This window comes from Dermacentor albipictus, chromosome 1 (genome assembly GCF_038994185.2).
Source record: "Dermacentor albipictus isolate Rhodes 1998 colony chromosome 1, USDA_Dalb.pri_finalv2, whole genome shotgun sequence".
In the NCBI taxonomy this organism is placed as follows: Eukaryota; Metazoa; Arthropoda; class Arachnida; order Ixodida; family Ixodidae; genus Dermacentor; species Dermacentor albipictus.
Window position 1 is genome coordinate 339,572,252 of NC_091821.1, and position 19,146 is coordinate 339,591,397.

General features: G+C 45.2%; 1 protein-coding gene across 1 annotated transcript in view; it reads right to left on the bottom strand.

The window, feature by feature from the left end:
* The window catches only part of Cdc27 (cell division cycle protein 27), a 49,646-nt gene that overhangs the window by 28,103 nt on the left and 2,397 nt on the right, over window positions 1-19,146 (bottom strand). Inside the window, exons 2-8 of the mRNA XM_065434872.2 lie at window positions 18,454-18,529; window positions 17,267-17,594; window positions 15,548-15,606; window positions 15,127-15,257; window positions 12,557-12,885; window positions 11,857-11,998; window positions 9,721-9,821 (exon numbers count right to left, since the gene is read on the bottom strand). Coding sequence (XP_065290944.1) covers window positions 9,721-9,821; window positions 11,857-11,998; window positions 12,557-12,885; window positions 15,127-15,257; window positions 15,548-15,606; window positions 17,267-17,594; window positions 18,454-18,529 — 1,166 coding nt within the window. The remainder of the gene's footprint in view (window positions 1-9,720; window positions 9,822-11,856; window positions 11,999-12,556; window positions 12,886-15,126; window positions 15,258-15,547; window positions 15,607-17,266; window positions 17,595-18,453; window positions 18,530-19,146) is intronic.

The window sequence follows — 19,146 nt, forward strand, 5'->3', positions numbered from 1 at the left end:
TTCTTAAGGGGGACGTGACGTTTGATAACAACGTTCTAATTTTATGAGGATTTTTATGAAAATTGGTCTTGTCCTGACAGAGTGCTACAAAGGTTCTACTGTCACCATCACAAACAATGTTTGTATATAGCAAACCATGTTTGCCAAGGGACCTCCTGAATAGAGTCAATGCTGCTTCAACCTCCATTCTGCCAGAGTTCACATCTGTGTTTTTTTGGCAGACGTACGATGCTTTCCAATCATCATAGCCTTCATCCCCTTTTTTGGGGCCAAGCATGCAACCATGGCATCGGTTTGATAGGACCACACAGTCAACACCAGTCCTGTGAAAAATTCCACTACAGTGCCGACACCTATGTGGGATGTATGGCCGCGTGCTAACCGTGTCCCATCATAAACCACTGTTATATTGTTATTAAAGGTAGGGCCCATCTACCGGTAAACATTGTGTACTGCCACCACAGCATCAGAAAAAATATAGGCAGCAGCTGTCTCACTGGCAGGTCTGAACTCAGCCTTGAGATGTTTCTGAAATGTTGTATGATGCAACCCTCTATGGGAGACATTTATTATTGACCAGAAATCGGTCAAGTTACTGCCCCTTTGCCAATACTTTTAACAGCCCAGGGTGTCTACCAAGATTTCCAAATTACCTGAATTTTCCAGGTTTTACCTGAGTGCCTTTGCAATATTCCCTGAGTGGCCCAGAACTTTGTTTTATGTCAAGACGGGCACGCTACATCATGTCGCCCTATGGTGTCACCCTCTAGTAAGCACGTTAAAAAACAAAAAACCAACTTAATCCAGTTTGAATAGTAATGGGTAGTGTTTATTTTATTTAAAAAGAAAACAGAAGGGAGGGATTATTTAAATGCCCAGCGAATAAAAAATCTTCGAAAGAAATAGTAAAACCCACTGCAAATCGAGTCGAACATTCTCTAATACAAATAAATGAGAGATACATACAGAATATTTTCGAATATGAGCTATTTCTATCAACTGATAGCAATATAATTGGTATGAGGCCCGAACTTTATCACAAGTGATGTTCTCTCGAAACAGCTGGTAAGTCAATCTCAACTGTCCTGACATACTCACAGCCTGCCTCAACACCTCAGTGTTGCGTTTCACTGTTTTAAAGAATTTTTTCGCTTGGATGAGGGACACCTGCATCTCGGCGCCAGCCAACACTTTGCTTTTATAGCGCAAGCTTCTTCAAAAAAGTGGTGGCATGCTTCCTTTCCCATTCATTTCTCAATGCGTAGGTCCTTTGTGTTGTTCTCCTTCGGCTGCGCGTTCACCACACGGAGTATTTGAAGCATCCTCTTGGACCGTTGTACAGTCAGCGTCCGATTTTTCGGACTCTCTAGGGGCCGCGAAAACGTCAGAAAAAAATGAATGCATGCCTTTTACAGCCCTTAAGGGCTCAAATCACCACAGGCACGCCCGAAAAGCTCTGAAGGCCTGCCAGTACACTTATTAGGCATAGTGGTGCTCGTACTGTGACAGGAGATGGCGGGTGCATGGGTGCATAATTAAAGGAATACATAGTGTCCCGTGACAGTTGCCCCTTCCCCCACTTGTTATGCTTCACAGCGTAGCATTGCTGTAATGAACCAGCATTATGCAACACGCCATGCTTTCTGAGCTTGGAAGCTAATCGCGATGACCACAAAGGCGGTGTCGGTGCCTCGAAGCAGCTAGGCTTAGCATTGCCCCGGTAGTATCTACGGCTGCCAGCAGATCTGCGTGCGAGTGTGCCGGTTCCAGGCGGCGAAATTATCAAAATGGCAGCGGTTGTGGCTTTTATTATGCCGTCTCGGATCTGCGGTCACAACAAAATGTCCGGAAAATCGGATGGCGAAGGGTTCATGCGTCCGAAATTTCAGACGTTCTTATCCATTGACCCTATGAGGTATGTAGTGGTGCCGCCAAGCCATCCAAATTATGTGGCGCCCGGAAAGTCACTCGATGATGATGTGTGGTGTTTTATGGCGCAAGGGCCAGGTTTGGCCAAAGAGCGCCATGACAGGTGGTAATGTCGACGATGTGTTGGGGGTGACATGCACAATGAGCTCATCATGGTAGATGAAATATGGCTGTAAAAGGGCCTAAAAACTTACGCTGTAAGTGAAGTAGAATACATAGGTGCTCAAATAATGACGGTGACTAGGATGTGATGTGGACTATGGCAATGGGCTTTCGTTAAAACATGATGCAATAAAACTTAACAATGACAACAGAGTTTCAAGAGAGCCCTTGAATGCAGGGCTGTTAGTCGTGTGCTAAAAGTTGCCTGGCCAGATGATTTTCAGGGTGTCCGTTTCGGCTAAAAACTCTAAGACTGTTTGCAGATTAAAAAGCGGTTCATCGCTAAGAAAAAATGCAGGGTGAAGGGGTAAATTCTCGCGATACGCAGCAGGGAAAAACTTTTTCCTGTCTGTTTCTATAGCAGGGCACTGAATAAGAACATGGAGGACTGTGAGGCTATCGCCGCACTTAACGCAAGTTGGAGGATCGCCCCCAGTCAAGAGATGAGAGTGGGTATTATATGTATGGCCTATCCTTAAACGGCAAAGAAGTACTTCCTTGTAACGTGCTGTTTTCCCACTTATCCAGTTCCCCAGTTTTGGTTTTATTATGTGAAGCTTATTCATTACTTGTTTATCCCACTTGCCTTGCCAATGATTCCTTAATTTACGGCGCAGAAAAGGCTTTAGGTCTGTGATAGGGATGGGAATATTTCTATCTCTGTCGCTAAAAGTTACTGATGTAGCGCTTTCGTCAGTGGCTTCGTTACCTTTTATACCTTTGTGACCGGGTACCCAGCATATGATAATCACTTGATTGCACATATATAGGGTGCACAATAAGTTATACAGCTCATTCAAAACGGAATTCTTGTATTTTTGTAAACTAATTAGTGCTTTCACGACACTTAACGAGTCTGTGAAGAGAACAGCCTTAGCGATGTTTGTGAGCCTGATGTGTTTAATGGCCGAGAGTATAGCGTATGCTTCCGCTGTAAAGATGCTTGTGTATGGGTTTAGTGTCCCAGATATTGAAAATGATGGTCCAAGAGCTGCGTAAGCAACACCATCAGCAGATTTTGAAGCATCCGTGTAAAATTCGGCACAGGAATACTTCTCTTTTAGTTCAAGAAAATGTGACTGTATGCGAGCCTCAGGCGCTCGTTTCGATATTTCTACGAAAGATATGTCACATTGGATAGTTTGCCACTCCCAAGGCGGTGGGAACCGAGTAGGAGCCATTGGAATATTTTCTAGAAAATGGACATCTGTTTCTTCTGACAGTGTTTCTAGTCGGAGTGACAGAGGAGGCCTTATGGCTGGGCGGTTACGGAATAACCCGGCAGTGGACAAGTCGCTAATTGCAAAATGACATGGATGCTGAATATCTGATTTAACTTTCAAGGCGTAAGAGAAAGATAAATATGCTCTTTGTAGATGAAGGGACCATTCGTTGGATTCAACGTACAGGCTCTCCACAGGACTAGTCCTGAAGGCACCTGTAGCAAGACGGATACCCAAGTGGTGAATCGAATCTAACATCTTCAAGGCGCTAGGCGTAGCAGAGTTATACACTATAGCACCATAGTCAAGGCGTGACCTTATCAAACTTTTATACATGCTCAAAAGGCATCTTCTGTCACTTCCCCAGGATGTACGAGACAAGAGCTTCAGAAGATTCATTGTCTTCATGCACTTCGCCTTCAGATATTTCAAGTGGGGGACAAATGTCAACTTAGTGTCTAATATGAGGCCTAAAAATTTATGTTCATGGCTCACTGGGAGCTGTTGTCAATTAAGGTAAATAGCGGGTTCAGGAAATATACCTCTCTTGTTCGAGAAGAGAACACACGTACTTTTTTGCGGGTTTAATTTAAAACCATTCTCGTCTGCCCACATTGACAATTTGTTTAGTCCAAGCTGTACATGTCGCTCACAGATGGAAAGACTAGACGATTTAAAACCTATTTGTACGTCATCTACATACACAGAATAAAACATCGTATGTGGTATGATAGTGTAAAGTGAGTTCATTTTTATAACGAATAGAGCGCAGCTAAGCACGCCACCTTGTGGTACACCTGTTTCCTGTGTAAATAGACGAGATAGCACATTACCAACTCTGACGCGGAACGTGCGGTTAGACAGGTAACTTTGGATGACATTCAGCAAATTACCTCGGACTCCCATTTCGGCCAGGTCACGGAGAATTCCGAACCGCCACGTGGTGTCGTAAGCCTTCTCCAAGTCAATAAATACTGACAAAGAGAACTGCTTATGCACAAAAGCATCGCGAATATTCGTCTCGATGCGGACAAGGTGATCAGTAGTGGATCTACCTTCCCTGAAACCACACTGTAGGGGATCTAGTAGTTTGTTACTTTCAAGAAAATGAAGGAGACGCCGGTTAACCATTTTTTCAAAGAGTTTACATAGACAACTTGTCAACGCTATAGGCCTATAGCTGTTGACTGAAGTTGGGTCCTTGCCATCTTTTAGTATTGGAATAATTATTGCTTCCTTCCAGGCGGATGAAATGTAACCAGCGGAAAACACAGAGTTGAAGAGTGACAGTAGTGTTTTGTGTGTTTCAGGGTGTAAGTGTTTGATCATTATATACAATATTCTGTCACTTCCTGGAGCGGACTTGTTACAGCCATTCAGCGCAGCCTGAAATTCCGCCATGCTAAATGGGCGGTTGTAAGATTGGTTGCTATTTCCTTTCCGACCCAGAGGCAGTCGTTCCGCTTGTTGCCGGTATCTCAGAAATGCGTCTGAATAGTGGGATGAGCTAGAAATCCTTTCAAAATGTACCCCTAGAGAGTCGGCTTGGTCAATGAGTGTGTCTCCTTGTGTATTTACCAATGGTAGAGGATGAGTTTCGCGGCCTTTTATTTTGTTTACCCTGTTCCAGGCTTTTCCCTCATCTGTATAAGAATTAATACTAGAGATGTATTTTTGCCAGCTTTCCCTTTTGGCAAGGCGGCGCGTTCTTCTACCTTCTGATTTTATTTTCTTAAAGCTGATCAAGTTCTCGGTAGTTGGGCAGTCGCGAAGGCGACCCCAAGCCTTATTTTGATTTTTGCGGGCTTCCTTACACTGCTCATTCCACCAAGGAATACGCCGTTTAGAGGGTGATCCATTCGTTTGAGGGATACATATTGATGCAGCATCAGTTATAAATGCCATCAAATACGATACTCTATCATCAATTGAAAGGGTACAGATGTCATCCCAGGTCAAATGTGTCAGCTCTGTGTATCGTTTCCAGTCAGCACAGTCGACCTTCCAACGTGGCAGATGTGGGGAACACTTATCGCCTTTTGTTAATTTTAAGAGAATTGGGAAATGGTCACTCCCATATGGATTTTTGATCACGTCCCAATCCAGGTATGGAACTAGTGTACTTGATGTTATACTTAAGTCAATGGATGAGAACGTTTTGTTCGCCACGCTGTAGAATGTGGGTTCTCTTTTGTTTAGTAAGCATGCATTGGAGGATCAAAGGAACTTTTCTAATAAGCGCCCTCTCGTATCACAACGAGAATCTCCTCAGAGTGTGTTATGTGCGTTCAAATCACCTACTACAATGTAAGGTTCGGGGAGTTCTGCGATAAAACTCTGGAATTCTGTTGTGGAAAGTTGATGGCAAGGAGGGATGTACAGAGAGCTAACTGTTACTAACTTATCAAATAGCACAGCTCTGATCGCCACTCACTCAAGGGGCGTTTGCAGATGTAAATGCTGGCAGGCGATACCCTTATCAACTATAATAGCAACACCACCTGACGAGGCGAGAGCGTCACTGCAATCTTTGCGGTAAATGGCATACTGTTTCAGAAAGTTAGTATGTGAGGGATTGAGGTGTGTCTCTTGCACACACAGCACCCTTGGATTAAACTTGCGAAGGAGTTCCTTAATGTCATCAAGATTGTGTATTAAACCTCTCACATTCCAATGCATTACCTGTGTGGTCATATTGGAAGTGTTTTATGGTGTGTGTCAAGAGATATAAAGTTGGCTCAAGGGACCTTTCCAGGCCCCTTGATGCGGTGTATTTCCTTTTTGTTGGCGCGCTCCAGGGAGCAACGCCGTTCTTTTGGCGTCTGAGACGCCGGAGAAGTTTTCGTTACATCCATCGCCTCTTCAGAGGCACTGGATGACGCCCGCTCAGCGGGCACTCTCGGGAGTTTTTCAGGCCTGTCTGCACGAGCAGTGGCCCTGGGACCAGCAGGCTCAGAGGTCTGCTGGCCCTTCGTGGTAGGGGGCGGGAGAGCAGTAGCTGCTCCTGCCAGGGGGGCTGATGGCGTAACCGCGGTCACACTCCGTGTGACTTGCGCGGCCGCCAGAGGATGTGGCGCTGCCCCCCGGCGCGTCACATCACTGTAGGACGGATTTGATTGGTGGTGGACAGAAAAACGCTTGCACGCTTCTGGAAAAGAAATGTTTAGTTTGACCTTCAGTTCGATTATTTCTTTTTCTTTCTTCCATGACGGGCACGATCGCGAATAGGCGGGGTGGTCTCCGTCACAGTTAGCGCAGTGGGTTGCGGAAGAACAGTTATCTGATGTGTGGTCTTTAGATGAACATTTTGCACAAGTAGCACGCCCTCGGCAGCTCTGAGATCCATGCCCAAAACGCTGACACTTGAAGCATCGGCGCGGATTGGGGATGTATGGTCGTACCCGAAGTTTACAATATCCGGTCTCTATCGAATCAGGCAGTTCACTTGTTCCGAACGTTATTATTACATGCTTTGTTGGGATTTCCTTGTCATCGCGTCTTAACTTAATTCGTTGCACCTTTACAACGTTTTGGTCTTGCCATCCATCCAACAGCTCGCTTTAACTGAGTTCAAGGAAGTCGTCATCGGAAATGACACCACGCACAGTGTTCATTGACCGGTGGGGGCCCACAGAGACAGGAATGTCACCAAATGCAACAAGTTTAGTCAGTTTGCTGTATTGAAGCTTGTCACGTACTTCCAGAAGAAGGTCGCCGCTTCCCATCTTAGTTAATTTGTAACCAGAGCCGATTGCTTCTGTCAGACATTTTGCAACCACAAATGGGGATATTGTACGGACTGTCTTGGTTTCATGTTGACTATGTATTACGTGGTATTTGGGGAATATTTCTTTTGGTTTCATCAGAAAGTTAAAGGTTTCATCGGTGCGCCCCCTCTTCAGGGAGCGATCAGGGAGTGTGGGGAAATTTGAAGCCATATATAAGATTAATGTGTTCGGCAGGAATGCCCGCCGCCCACCTCGGAGCCCAACATGGGGACGTCACAGGATTAGACAAATTCTATTCTGCGTACGCCAGCGGTACGTTCCCACTATAACCTAATATATTATACCCAAGACTGGATATATTACACAAGGTTAACCCTTGCCGCCAGGAAATAGGAAGTTCAGGAAATGATCAGAAGACAGGAAAGATGGAAAAGTGGGAGAGAAAGACGAAGATTAGAGAGGAGGACAGGAAAAGGCGACTGCCGATTTCCCCCGGGTGGGTCAGTCCGGGGGTGCCGTCTACCTGAAGCCGAAGCCAAAGGGGTGTGTTGCCGCCGCCAAGGGGCCGTAAAGGTCCAAACACCCGGCATTGGCTCAACCCCCAGGATCCCCTTTTCCCCGGACACGGCTAAGCCGCGCACGGCTACACGCGGGAGGGTCCAACCCTCGTTTGCTCGGGTACGTGGTGTCGCAACACACCAAACGCCTGCTTAAGCAGACGCCCCTGCGGGGGGAAAGTCACTCGTTGACTGTACTCCGGCAACTCTTCCAGCCGACGACGCGGCATCAAAGACCATTCATTACGATTATTCTCTGTTACTCTAGCCAGCATTACCGCAACTTTCGTTCCCTTTCAATAAAAATTACAGCAAATTTTTTCTGATAGAAGCACAAATTCTGAGTTTTCCTTGAGTTTTTCCGACTACTCAATATCCCTGAGAATTCCCGGTTGATAGACACCCTGACAGCCTGTACAGCTCTTATATTCACATCAAAAATTTTGCCGCCTTACTTTCACAGCGATGACCACTCCTTCGCGACATTGCCGCAAAATGCGCACATCAGTATCATTTGCGCTGCTAATCTATGCCTTGTTCCCTGCTGAACTGAAAGTCCTGGTTGGGAGCACTGCTGGCACTTAGATTTGCTGAGAAGCGCATTCAGGGCAGTCGTTTGAACGATGAGAAACTCCTCCGCTTGTTCCGTACCAGCAAGCACCTCGTCTTCACCTGTCAGTTCAATTTCCCACGCGGTCGGCGACACCGAACTTAGTTTTGCTTGCACTCTCGCGGCGACCTGCCGGGATGCTTCGGCCGATACAAAACGCGGCTCCATGCGCACCGGAATGATGCTGCACGTACTTGTAGACAGCGTAGCAACATCGTGCGAAGTGCCGAGGCGATAACAGGACACATCAGAGGCACGATCGCTGGATGGATCCGATGATGTGGAATGCGGCACGACAAGCTCAACGGTGCCACTGCTGCTCGCACGAGATGTTTCGCCCGAGTAAGAAGTGTCAGAGAGCGACTCCTCAACATCATCGACACAAGTAGGTATTTCGCCCACGTGTGAAGTGCTCGGCGGCGGCTCCTGAACGGCATCATCGGCACGCGAACGCATATCCTGCCTGCATGTGGAGTCCTTGGCTGCGTGTCTGTGACTTCTGTGCTATGCTGCACAGTACTGCCACGCGACCTTGAAGCAGTCGTTTTCACCGTCGGCGATTTTCACTTACGATCGCCGTAAGCATGAGCCATCTTGTACTTCAGCAGTCGCCGACCCATGGTCACCAATAAACTTCCTTAACTACGCCCCGCAAGCACTGATGAATGCGTCGAGCTGATGTGTCCAGAGTAGCGTACCACAACACAAACCGGCTTCCGAAACTATGCTCCTCATGCACTGACAGTGAGCCAATATGTACACAGGCGCATATCACAACACAAGTCAGCTACGTTCCGCAAGTACTGGCGATTCTGGCAAGCCGAGATGCGAGGAGGTGCTTATCACTTGTGGAGACCACTGCCGAAACTACGTTCCATACATGCTCACAAATCATGCAAGGCCATTGTCAGACGCGCGAGTCATGGGGGATATCAGATGTAAGCTTCTGAAATTATACACTGCAAATACAGACAAACACTGCCCTCCGAGAGGCGTGGCCTGCACGCGGCGGTACGGTAGTAGAAGACGCGTACCGCCAACAAGACCAATCGCGAAGCTCCAATTGGCCACATGACAGGCGTGGCCAATCGGAGGCCTTGGAATGCTTTTTGTGCGCTTGCTTCTGAATGAAGGAGTGGCTGGCGTGGCAAATTTTAAGACGGGAAAATGTGCTTTTCAAAAACATGGGCAAAATGGCGGCGCTTGGTTGCGCCGTTGTGGAGATATCATGGCTTGAAAAATGCAGTTTTTTCGCAATTTCCGTGGAATCTTTTTGTCACGTTGGCTGCTACAAACATATTTTTTAGCACTTCTACGCGGTTTTCAGCGTTAATATTTTGGAATCGGATAAAAAAAGAAGAGTTATAGAAACTGAATACGTGCTTTTCAGAAATCCGATCTATTGGTCATTTTTTTCTATACGAAAGCTGCGTCCCCCCTCAAGCATAGCTGTTTGCTTGAGAATGTGAAGCTAGGATTCCATCAACATGTGTACAAAAGAAAGTCAGTACCTGGTTGGAACAGGCGGCGTCTGCAGCAAGTTGTTGTTACTCGACTGGCTGAATATTTGTATCTTTGGCGTGTTCAGTCCCTGAGGCTTCCTTGCAAGGTTCTGCAAAGAATATGACAAACTAATAAGCATTCAACCTACAAAACTGTACAGACATAACACCTCTTAAAGACAGGTCTTATTGTCAACCAATCTGTTACGAATTCCAAAAATTTTGGCAGCGCCCATCTCACAAGGACTGCTAATGTTAATGAGATTAGCACTGGAGCAATCTGGTGACAAAATACATGGCCACTGCCAATACGCATTGTGTATGAGGCGTGTATGGCCAGGCTCCTCTCTCCCGCTTCCCTCTAACACACTGTGCCATCTGGCAATTCCACCAAAAGTTGGTGCGTGGCACATGTCCAAATATGTATTCAGATAACATTGTTTGAATATATGCGAGGCAGGTTTGATCTCTACCCAGCACTTAATAAAGTTTAAAAGATTTTTTTTTTTTTGGTAATTGAAAAGTGGCACATGCACAGTGACCCAAGTTGATGTGAAAGAGGTCCATTTAAGAATGTTCCACACTGAAGTTGTTGGCACTGCACAGGTCGACCGCATTTGGTGCTGGCAGAAAAGAGTTCTCAAATTGGGAGGCCTATAGCAAGTTCATGTGATGCCCCGCCCCCGTCACTCCCTCCCCACACCAACCTCCCTTTTAATTAATTTCTTTCCTCCACGTCCATCTTTCGTGTAAATGCTTCTGCAGACGGGAGTCAAAGCGCTGGTCACATTACATTTTCGAGCCCACCATGCAAATCTGAAGCTAGTCTTGGGACGGGTCACCCAAAGCTATGAAAAGAGACTGTCGTGCACCTGTGAGCGGCATTCAGAATGAGGGGTCACTGTATGGTGTTTCGCAAACGTGGTGGCCGTGAACAATGGTCATTTCACACGCTCGCTTTTGTTGTCAAGGTGATTTTTCGACCTTCTAAAGGTCGACTTACGACTTTCGGTTTTCGTTTTCCAACTTTCGGTTCGGTTTTTCGACTTTCTGAGCAACGCCCTCCGAGCACCCTGCGCGCTTGCGCATGAAGCCACATGAACATCATTTTGGCTTGATGCAAGCAAGGACTTGCATCGTGTCGAAGCTCGGATAAAAAAACATCGGGTGCTCAGCATAGAAGGAAAATTGGACTTCGTTCGTGCTATCGAACGTGGCAGGAAGAAGTTGGCGCTGGCACACAACAGCAATCTACGTTGACTACAGTGTGTGGCATTTGGAATGTGAAGAAGTTGCTCTGCAGCGCTGCTACGATCGCGAAAGGGCGTCAGCTTTTCGCCATCAATGACTTTATTGCCAAAGTGTCACCTAACGACAGTGATGAAGACGATACGGAAAGCGACAGCACGGGCAATTCAGGCCCACAGTGGCAGAAGCTGCGCATTTCATCAGCCTCATGAATGCAATCATTGTGACAAGAACAGCGCCCCACAATGAAAAAGGCGCCCCGCGACTTCTGCGGCTCTACCACACCTGTGCACGGAGAATATGCAATGTCAACGAGGAATCTGCCACGCGAGTGTTTGCCAAGAAGAGGGGGCTGGCTGAAAAGCTGGCTCTCCGCTTCAGCAAATTCGAGGCCGCTGTCGTCGCTGCTAGGCCGCGGCGGCATCAAACGAAAATACCATGTTTGTCGCGCGAAGTAAATAAATACTGTATGTTTATTCCCCTTTCATCGCACTCTCTCCGATTTCCATTTTTGACAGGTAAGTGGGCGATCTCATGTGATTTCGGTTAAGCAGTACTACCGTTTAGTACATACTTTTTCCGAGCTCCGGCCAACTACGGTTTAGCGAGGTTTCACTGTAGTAGATATTTGAAACATGAATCGAATTATTCAAACGTTCACTATCGATTTGATTCAATGATATGTGAGTATTCGCACACCCCTACAATTAATGCAACAATGCAATGAAGAGATTCAGTGAATGTCAAATACAATGTACCGTAAGCGTACCTGCCAACCTGTGAACCTTAATATTAGTGATGATTACGCAGACACAATAGATGGAAGGGTGATAGGTGGTACGCATAGGCACTGCAGACATAAAGATTGAGTACTGGGCGTGCTGACTGTTTACACACCTTTTTGACTGGAGGGCAGGCTTCCTTGGAGATGGTGTCCAAAATGCCCTGTGAAGTGGGTGTGACATAGGCGAGCATGCCACTAATGGCTGTTGGGGGCACGGTGCCAGGCGTGGAGTTTGACAAAGGTAGCACACCAAACCTGCACAAGCGAAGACAGCACCAGCAGTTCAGCTAACCCAAATATTTCAGCAATAGTGAAAAAAAAAAAGCCCATCGAAGTGAGTTTTCCTAGTGTTAGCATTAGCAAAGAATGTTAACGGTTTTGTACTCTCAAATAAGATAAGTGATCAAGAGCCAGCAAACAATGGAAGCCTCAAGCTGGACTAAACATTTCAACAAGAGGACTGGTCTTCACTGGAGCCTTATGTAAAGAAGTCCTGTTCTTGAAACATTGGCTCGAGCCTGAGGTTTTCCTTATTTTTAATAGCTGTATATCCCTTGAAGTTTCATTCTTCCTGTGAACTTTTCGTTGGATGGAAATAAGTGATTTTAGAACTCACCAAGATGATTGTATTCGTGCTCTAACCCCAAGCAACACAAGAACTTGTTTTGTCAGGTCACTTTTGTTCTTGTTTTCTCTCTATCTTTTAGCAAATCGACCGAACCCTGGTCACCCCCCAGTTATCACCACAGGACCCACCACAGGGCCCAACAGTTCTCACAATGAATGAATGAAAATGAAAGCCCAGACACTCACGATGCTGACAGTGGACTCAGGGCCCCAGGTCCTCCCGCAAAAATGCTGCGTGCCCCCTTGACAGCCGAAAGTGGTTGCATCTGCTTGCTACTTTTGCTGCCCAGGCAGAGGCTAGTGATGCTCTCTGGAGCCAGCAGCTCCGGGGTGCTGGTCATAATGCCAAGAGGGGTAGTGTCTGGGCAGGACTGCTGGGGCGTACTTGTCGTCACTGTTGACCGCATGACCAGCAGTGGTGCCTGTGATGGTGGCGTTGAACCTGCTGACAGCGGCAGCACAGACACCTTGCCCGCAACTTGTCCGCCAGGACCTCCACCTTGGCCACCCAACACCTGGCAAGATTAGCAGGCACAACATGCCAAAAATTCATTAAGCAAACACAGATGTACAAGAGGAAAAGAATACGACAAGGAGTGCACTATCCCATGTGCCTATCTGCAAGGATGGGTTTTCATTAGTCCTGTATATGTGTCAGCCTGATTTGTCTGTTAGCAAAGTGAGAACAGTTACCTGGTGGGTGAGTTGTTCAGACATAGTGCTACTTTCGGAGCAAGGATGAGACAAACTATAATCTAGACAAATGAGCCCTGTCTATCAAATAATATTTAATGGTAAATTCTGCAGAATATATGCACCATAATCACGGGAGCAAGCAGTGATGGTTGAAAGTATACCTTTGATGCATCGAGCCTTAAGTATACCTGCACGACACGTTTAAGAAATTCAACTTTCTATTTTTATTTTTCTACTCTATTCGTTTTCCCCCATTTTTGAGAAGAGTAGAGCACTATTCACAGTAAGCTATTACAGACGACACACAAACTATCCCAACAAGATGGTCTAGTCAATATATGTAATTTCATGCAAGTTAGTTAAACATATCACTGAAATGAACTGCCACTGTGCGCTATGAATGAAACTAATGATCGCAACAGAACCCAATATATAAGCAGCACTAAAGCTTAGGAACTAAGAACTGTAAGTAGATTGTACAACCCCTTTTGATGCATAACAAACTACAGCAGTTGAGGGAGCTGCATTCCAGTAGGTTTAAATCTTGGAAACTACAGCACCACAATGAAAGTGAAATGGCCATTGAAGCTTACAGCAAGCCAGTCTCAGGTTGCACTGGCCATGTGGAAGGAAGAGAATCTAACGCCTATGGCTGGTACCTAGTGCCCTTGTGTGCACAGGAAGCATGACAGTTGATTCCACTTCGTAATGGTCATCAGCCTCTAAGGGTCGTCGCTCATGATGGCCTCCAGGTGCAGGAAAAGCTCAACTATGTTTGTGGTTCCTGAATACTAGCAGCACTCCTTTTCATTTGTCACAGATTACAATTTGCCATTACAAGACACAAGCTCTTTTCCGGCATTAAAAAAGCCTAAGTGACAAACCCCCAGGAAAGTGCAAATCTACACACAAGTCACTGTGTGCAGTGTAATGATGGCTAGAACTGCACACTATTTCTTTTTCTGGGTCGCACTGGAAGCTGCTACCTTAAAACAAGTTTGCTCGAGAAGTAACGGCCAGACAAATATAACTGAAGGTCCTTTCTCTGAAGATCTAAAAGCTGTGCTCTGAAATACACATTCGAACCCTATACAGTGAAAGCTCGTTAATTCGAACTTCAATAATTCGAATTTATGGATAATTCGAACTGTACGATTTGGTCCGGCCAAGCTCCACAGAAGTATATGTATAAAAAAAAGTTCGTTAATTCGAACGCGAGAAGGTTCCCTCACGGATAATTCGAACTACGCTCGCCTGGCACACGGCCAGAAAAACGCGCCTACTGCCTACACACAAGGCTGTATTGCCTCCGAAACACAGAGAACGGCGAGAGAAGGCAAAATCGGAAAAAAATCTAACCGACGCGGGGTCAGCCAGAAGGCAGCGGCGGCTGCCGCCTCTCCATTCTACGTAACCTCCGAGACTTCTTGCCCGTTGTGAATCTCGGAGGCTTTGCAAATCTTGTACAGCTGCTAATGTTGTGCGGAGATGGCATGGCAAGCGCCAAAACACAGCGAATCAAGTACCTCGCCGCTGCGCTTGCAATCAAGAACCAACGAATCAGGGCCTTCGCCAACTTCACATGTTCAGCGTCTTTGTCTCGGCAGTCTTCTTCGGTTGTGCACCTCTGTTTTCAGCTTAGGAGGTATCGGCCGTCGCGATTCATTGTGATGGTGTTAAGCCTCGGCTAACGTTCGTTTCGGTGGACAACGTTCGTTTCGGTGGTACAGTCGGAACCAGAGCTTCGACTTGAAGATGGCGTGTGCCCGCGGCACACACCATCACTTTCTGACACGGCAAATTTCTGGCATGCCCTACTGCTTCCAAATCGCAGTGTACTGTTGCTCTCCTTCACTTTCGTTAGTTCGAACTTTCATTAATTCGAACTGAAGCGTCTTCCCCTTGCGGTTCGAATTAACGAGCTTTTACTGTATATTGCTGCCCCCAATTTAACAAAAACTCCAAGTAGCAAGAAGCACAGGCAAAGCAGCAGTCCTCCGCCACAAGCTGCAAGCATTAGACGAAACAATGTTATTCAACATGTAAACGTAAAAACAAACCTTTATATCGTCCGTAATGCTGTCAATGTTGGTTTTATTAACAAAGTTGACAAGAGGATTGCTTCCTTGACATAAACTGAAGTTTTCAAGAGATGAGACATTAAATATATCTGTAGGATTTGGCGATTCTCCTGAAACAGGAAAATAAACAAAAATGTTAAAACCCGAAAAGCATTCCACACTTCAGAAAGAGGCAACAACCAAATAATGTTTTTGCTACACATAAATCTTAAGGTTAAGAACATTCTTAATGAATAAGCTGTGACTGGCCAACACAGTTTGAGTGCTGAAATGTAAAGGAACCAACATAAGGCAACATTAGGTAGTCACCAAAGCCACCCCTTTGCTATTCAAATTACCCGGGCCAAAAACATATCACAAAAAAACATTCGAAGGCACCCATCAATTGAGGAAAACGCACCTAGGTTTATGAGAGACTCATATGAGGACCAGAGGAATGGGTTGAGCTTCAGGCTTTTCCTATTGAAGAAAGAAAGAGTAATCAGGAATACAGCTCTGTATGGCAATAATCTGCACTATCATTTAAATAACAGGCACTTGCAACATAACTGAGCATATTTTACAGAAATACACTGTCCCCCCCCCCCCATATACAATGATTCATTATCTCAACAACATGAAAATGCACGTTATTCATATAAATATGATGCAGTTCACTACATTGAGAATTATGTTTCATATGCTAACTGCATGCCCGTTTTTGTCACAGGGATACTTAAAATTAGAAGGCAACAGTGAAATTAAAAAGCTTCAGCACAATAACAGTGCACTTGCTGAGACATAGAGGCAGTCTGTCTGAAGATTAATTCAAGCAAACAAAAATTTATTTGAGTTTGCCAAAAAAAAAAGTTAAATTATGAGGTTTTACGTGCCAAAACCACACCTGATTATGAGGCACGCAGCATTGTGGGGACTCCAGAAATTTGGACCACCTGGGTTTCTTTAACATGCACCTAAATCTAAGTACACAGATGTTTTTGCATTTCGCCCCCATCGAAATGTGGCCGCCGTGGCCAGGATTCGAACCTGCGACCTCATGTTTAGCAGCCCCACACCATAGCCACTTAAGCAACCACGGCGGGTCTGAGCTTGCCAAAATAAAAAACCAATGAATATGTCTAGGTACCTAGCTACTCAATGAAAGCTCTCAACATTTTAAGACATTTTCTTCAAAACTGTCCTCTACTCTTATTATCATTGTAAGGGTGAGAATTACCCTATCCATGGCAGCTGGACTGTGCTATACAGCTTTCTAACAGACTGTACTGGTCATCTGTTCAATGCATTACAAAATAGACCCAACAGCACTTTCTTTTTGTTAGCCGCAACTATAATTATCTCCAATGGTTTCCAGAAAACATGCCTGAAGAAAGCTTTAATCAGAAAGTGTTGTTTTTTTGTAGTGCAGCTCAAAATACAAGTGGATGCGTTACAAAAGGCTAGTAAATAGGCATTTTTGATACAAAGAAGCAGAAGAAAAAAAAAATGCCACAATTCCTGCTCGCCAAAAATAACACATGATCCGGAATGCTGACAAACTTGTGAAGGTCTTCAGAATGACTTCCAAGAAAAGTGCCACCCATGGCTGCTCCCAGCACAATGAAACACCTCAGAGGTGACGTCCTGGGATTTATGTCATATCTGCTAAATAACAGGTGAACATGTATTCTGCTTAGGTACTTTTCAAATGCTGCTAATATGAAAATCTGCAGATTCTTAATAGTACATACTATTCATCTTTTACTAATTTAGCAAAAGTGAAATATTGCTGCAGATGGCCTTTAATGCGCAGTATCTTAAATAGAGGGTAGGTTCACATAAATACCTATAGCCAACAACTCCTCAGGATATCTTCTCTGCTTCAATACTGCCACCTCATTTTGTGCACAAGTATTACACATGTGACACACACAGGCTCTCCAAAGGCCTTTGGAATAGGGAATACACATCGGAAAAGTGCTTACACAGGCTGACAAACCACAAAAAAGTATCTCTTTTCTGGTGTGAGGTCTCTTGAGGAAAGGGAGACATGCAATCTTCATTGCGAGCCTAAATGTGTAGCCCTCATGCACAGATCACGAACACAAAACTTGACAAGACACTGTCCCAAGGTGCTCACTTGAAGGCTTCTGTTGCACGGCTGACACGCTCTGTTTTCGAACACAGTTGTCCTAGCAGAGCTAGGGCAAAGGAGGCGGAATCCCCGAATGTTGTGACCGTCTCATCCAGGCCTCCCTTGGCTGAGCAGCGCGATGCCAAGCCAACGTCAGCATCGAGGGCCGACTCTGCCTCGGCAAACTTGCGTAGGTCGATGCAGCAGCGTGCCAGGAGGAAGCGACTTTGGGGCGAGCGGCAGCCACGTGACCGCAGCAGCATGTATGCCGAGACCTTGTTCCCTGCCCGGTAGTGGCATGTAGCTAAAAGATGCAGGCTTTCTTCCGTGTGCACTGAGAAGACATGGCGGCAGTGGCATTAGAAATTTTATGGCTTATGTAACCACAACTCCACATAACCTAGATAAATTCCTTACCACTCAAAAGCTTTACAAGCTCCGAGCTATTTTAAAGCTAAGTTACGATTCTATCACTTTTAGCTGTAAAGAACGTAAGCAACTAGTATTTTCACATACTGGAGATTTTCTAAAGTATCTTATCAGACTGAAGACAATAGGCCCACTCGTCATCCTTGCTGCATTCTTAGCAGATGTGCTACTGAATGCTTCAAAGGCTGACTTATTACTCTTATCACGCAATATATGCAATGAGAAATATTATGCTATGGAACTGGGTCCCCAGTAAACCAATGACCTGTTATCACATCTGCCAATCAGACTGCTACATATTACAAGCACTGGATAGTTGCAGCATGGAGTAAGTCCAAGGTGATATGCAGCCAAATGGGTTGGCTTACAACTGAACAAATTGGTCACCAATACCCGGAGGAAGTCCCAAAATTGCCATACCTGTATGGCTGCTGCATACATGTGTAGGTGGTAATGTTATCAAGGCCAGGCATTGTTAAAGCTTGCCTCCAAAAATGTACTGTAATGCTAAGGTGCCCTTCATGTTTAGCGTGGATAATGTAGTATATCATGACAGCAAGATGATTTGTGAAGTCCACGAAAAAACTACATTGTACATTGAACTAATGTGCCAGTTTAGTGACCTCTGCAACCAATGCACAGCTGAACAACGAAGAATCACACGTGTTTAAAATCTTCGTCTACAGGAAGAGCATTCCTTAAATAAGAAACTCAAAGCAAACAGTGATAGAAATGGGCAAACAATAAAAATAAAGACACCTTACCTTCTGCATAAAGCCGCTCTGCGAGAAAGATGGCATCCGAGAATGCATAGTGATTCAGGCAATGCCATATGGCTGCCTGCAATACACATTAAATATTAACAGTAAATATCTTTCTTCATAGTCATCAGCAATGCATAAGGAAAACCAATGAACTCAGAAAATGAAGTCACTTTGATACAATGGAATGCTGAACAATTTCTTGTAAAGTGCCAAATTTGCTTGCATTTACAGTGTGCACTATTAGATAATGTAGCAACATTGTTTCTAAATAAATAATATTACAATGCACATACTCTTGCTGAGTAAGTGAAGACAGCACATATACTCTTTGTATAAGGGAACATTGCACTAGCGCGTAAAAAAGGACACAGACAGGAACATGAAAAAAGACACACCGAACACTAGACATCAACTGGCTTTATTCTCAGAAGGACAAAAATATATATGCAAAAAGATGCGTGCTACATGATCAATCCCTGAAGCGCATGCATAATGGCACCTTATTATGCAAGAATCTAATTTCTTTTGCCGTCAAAAATACGTTAGGTTTGCTGACGCAGGCCTGTTTCTCCCGATGAATAAGGTAAGCCTTGAGTATTTCATGCTCTCTGTGAACTATGCTAGAAGTAATCACTTGAGTCTTATCAAAGAGCGGCATGCATTCATTCTCACAGCGCTTGCAATGTGCTGCCA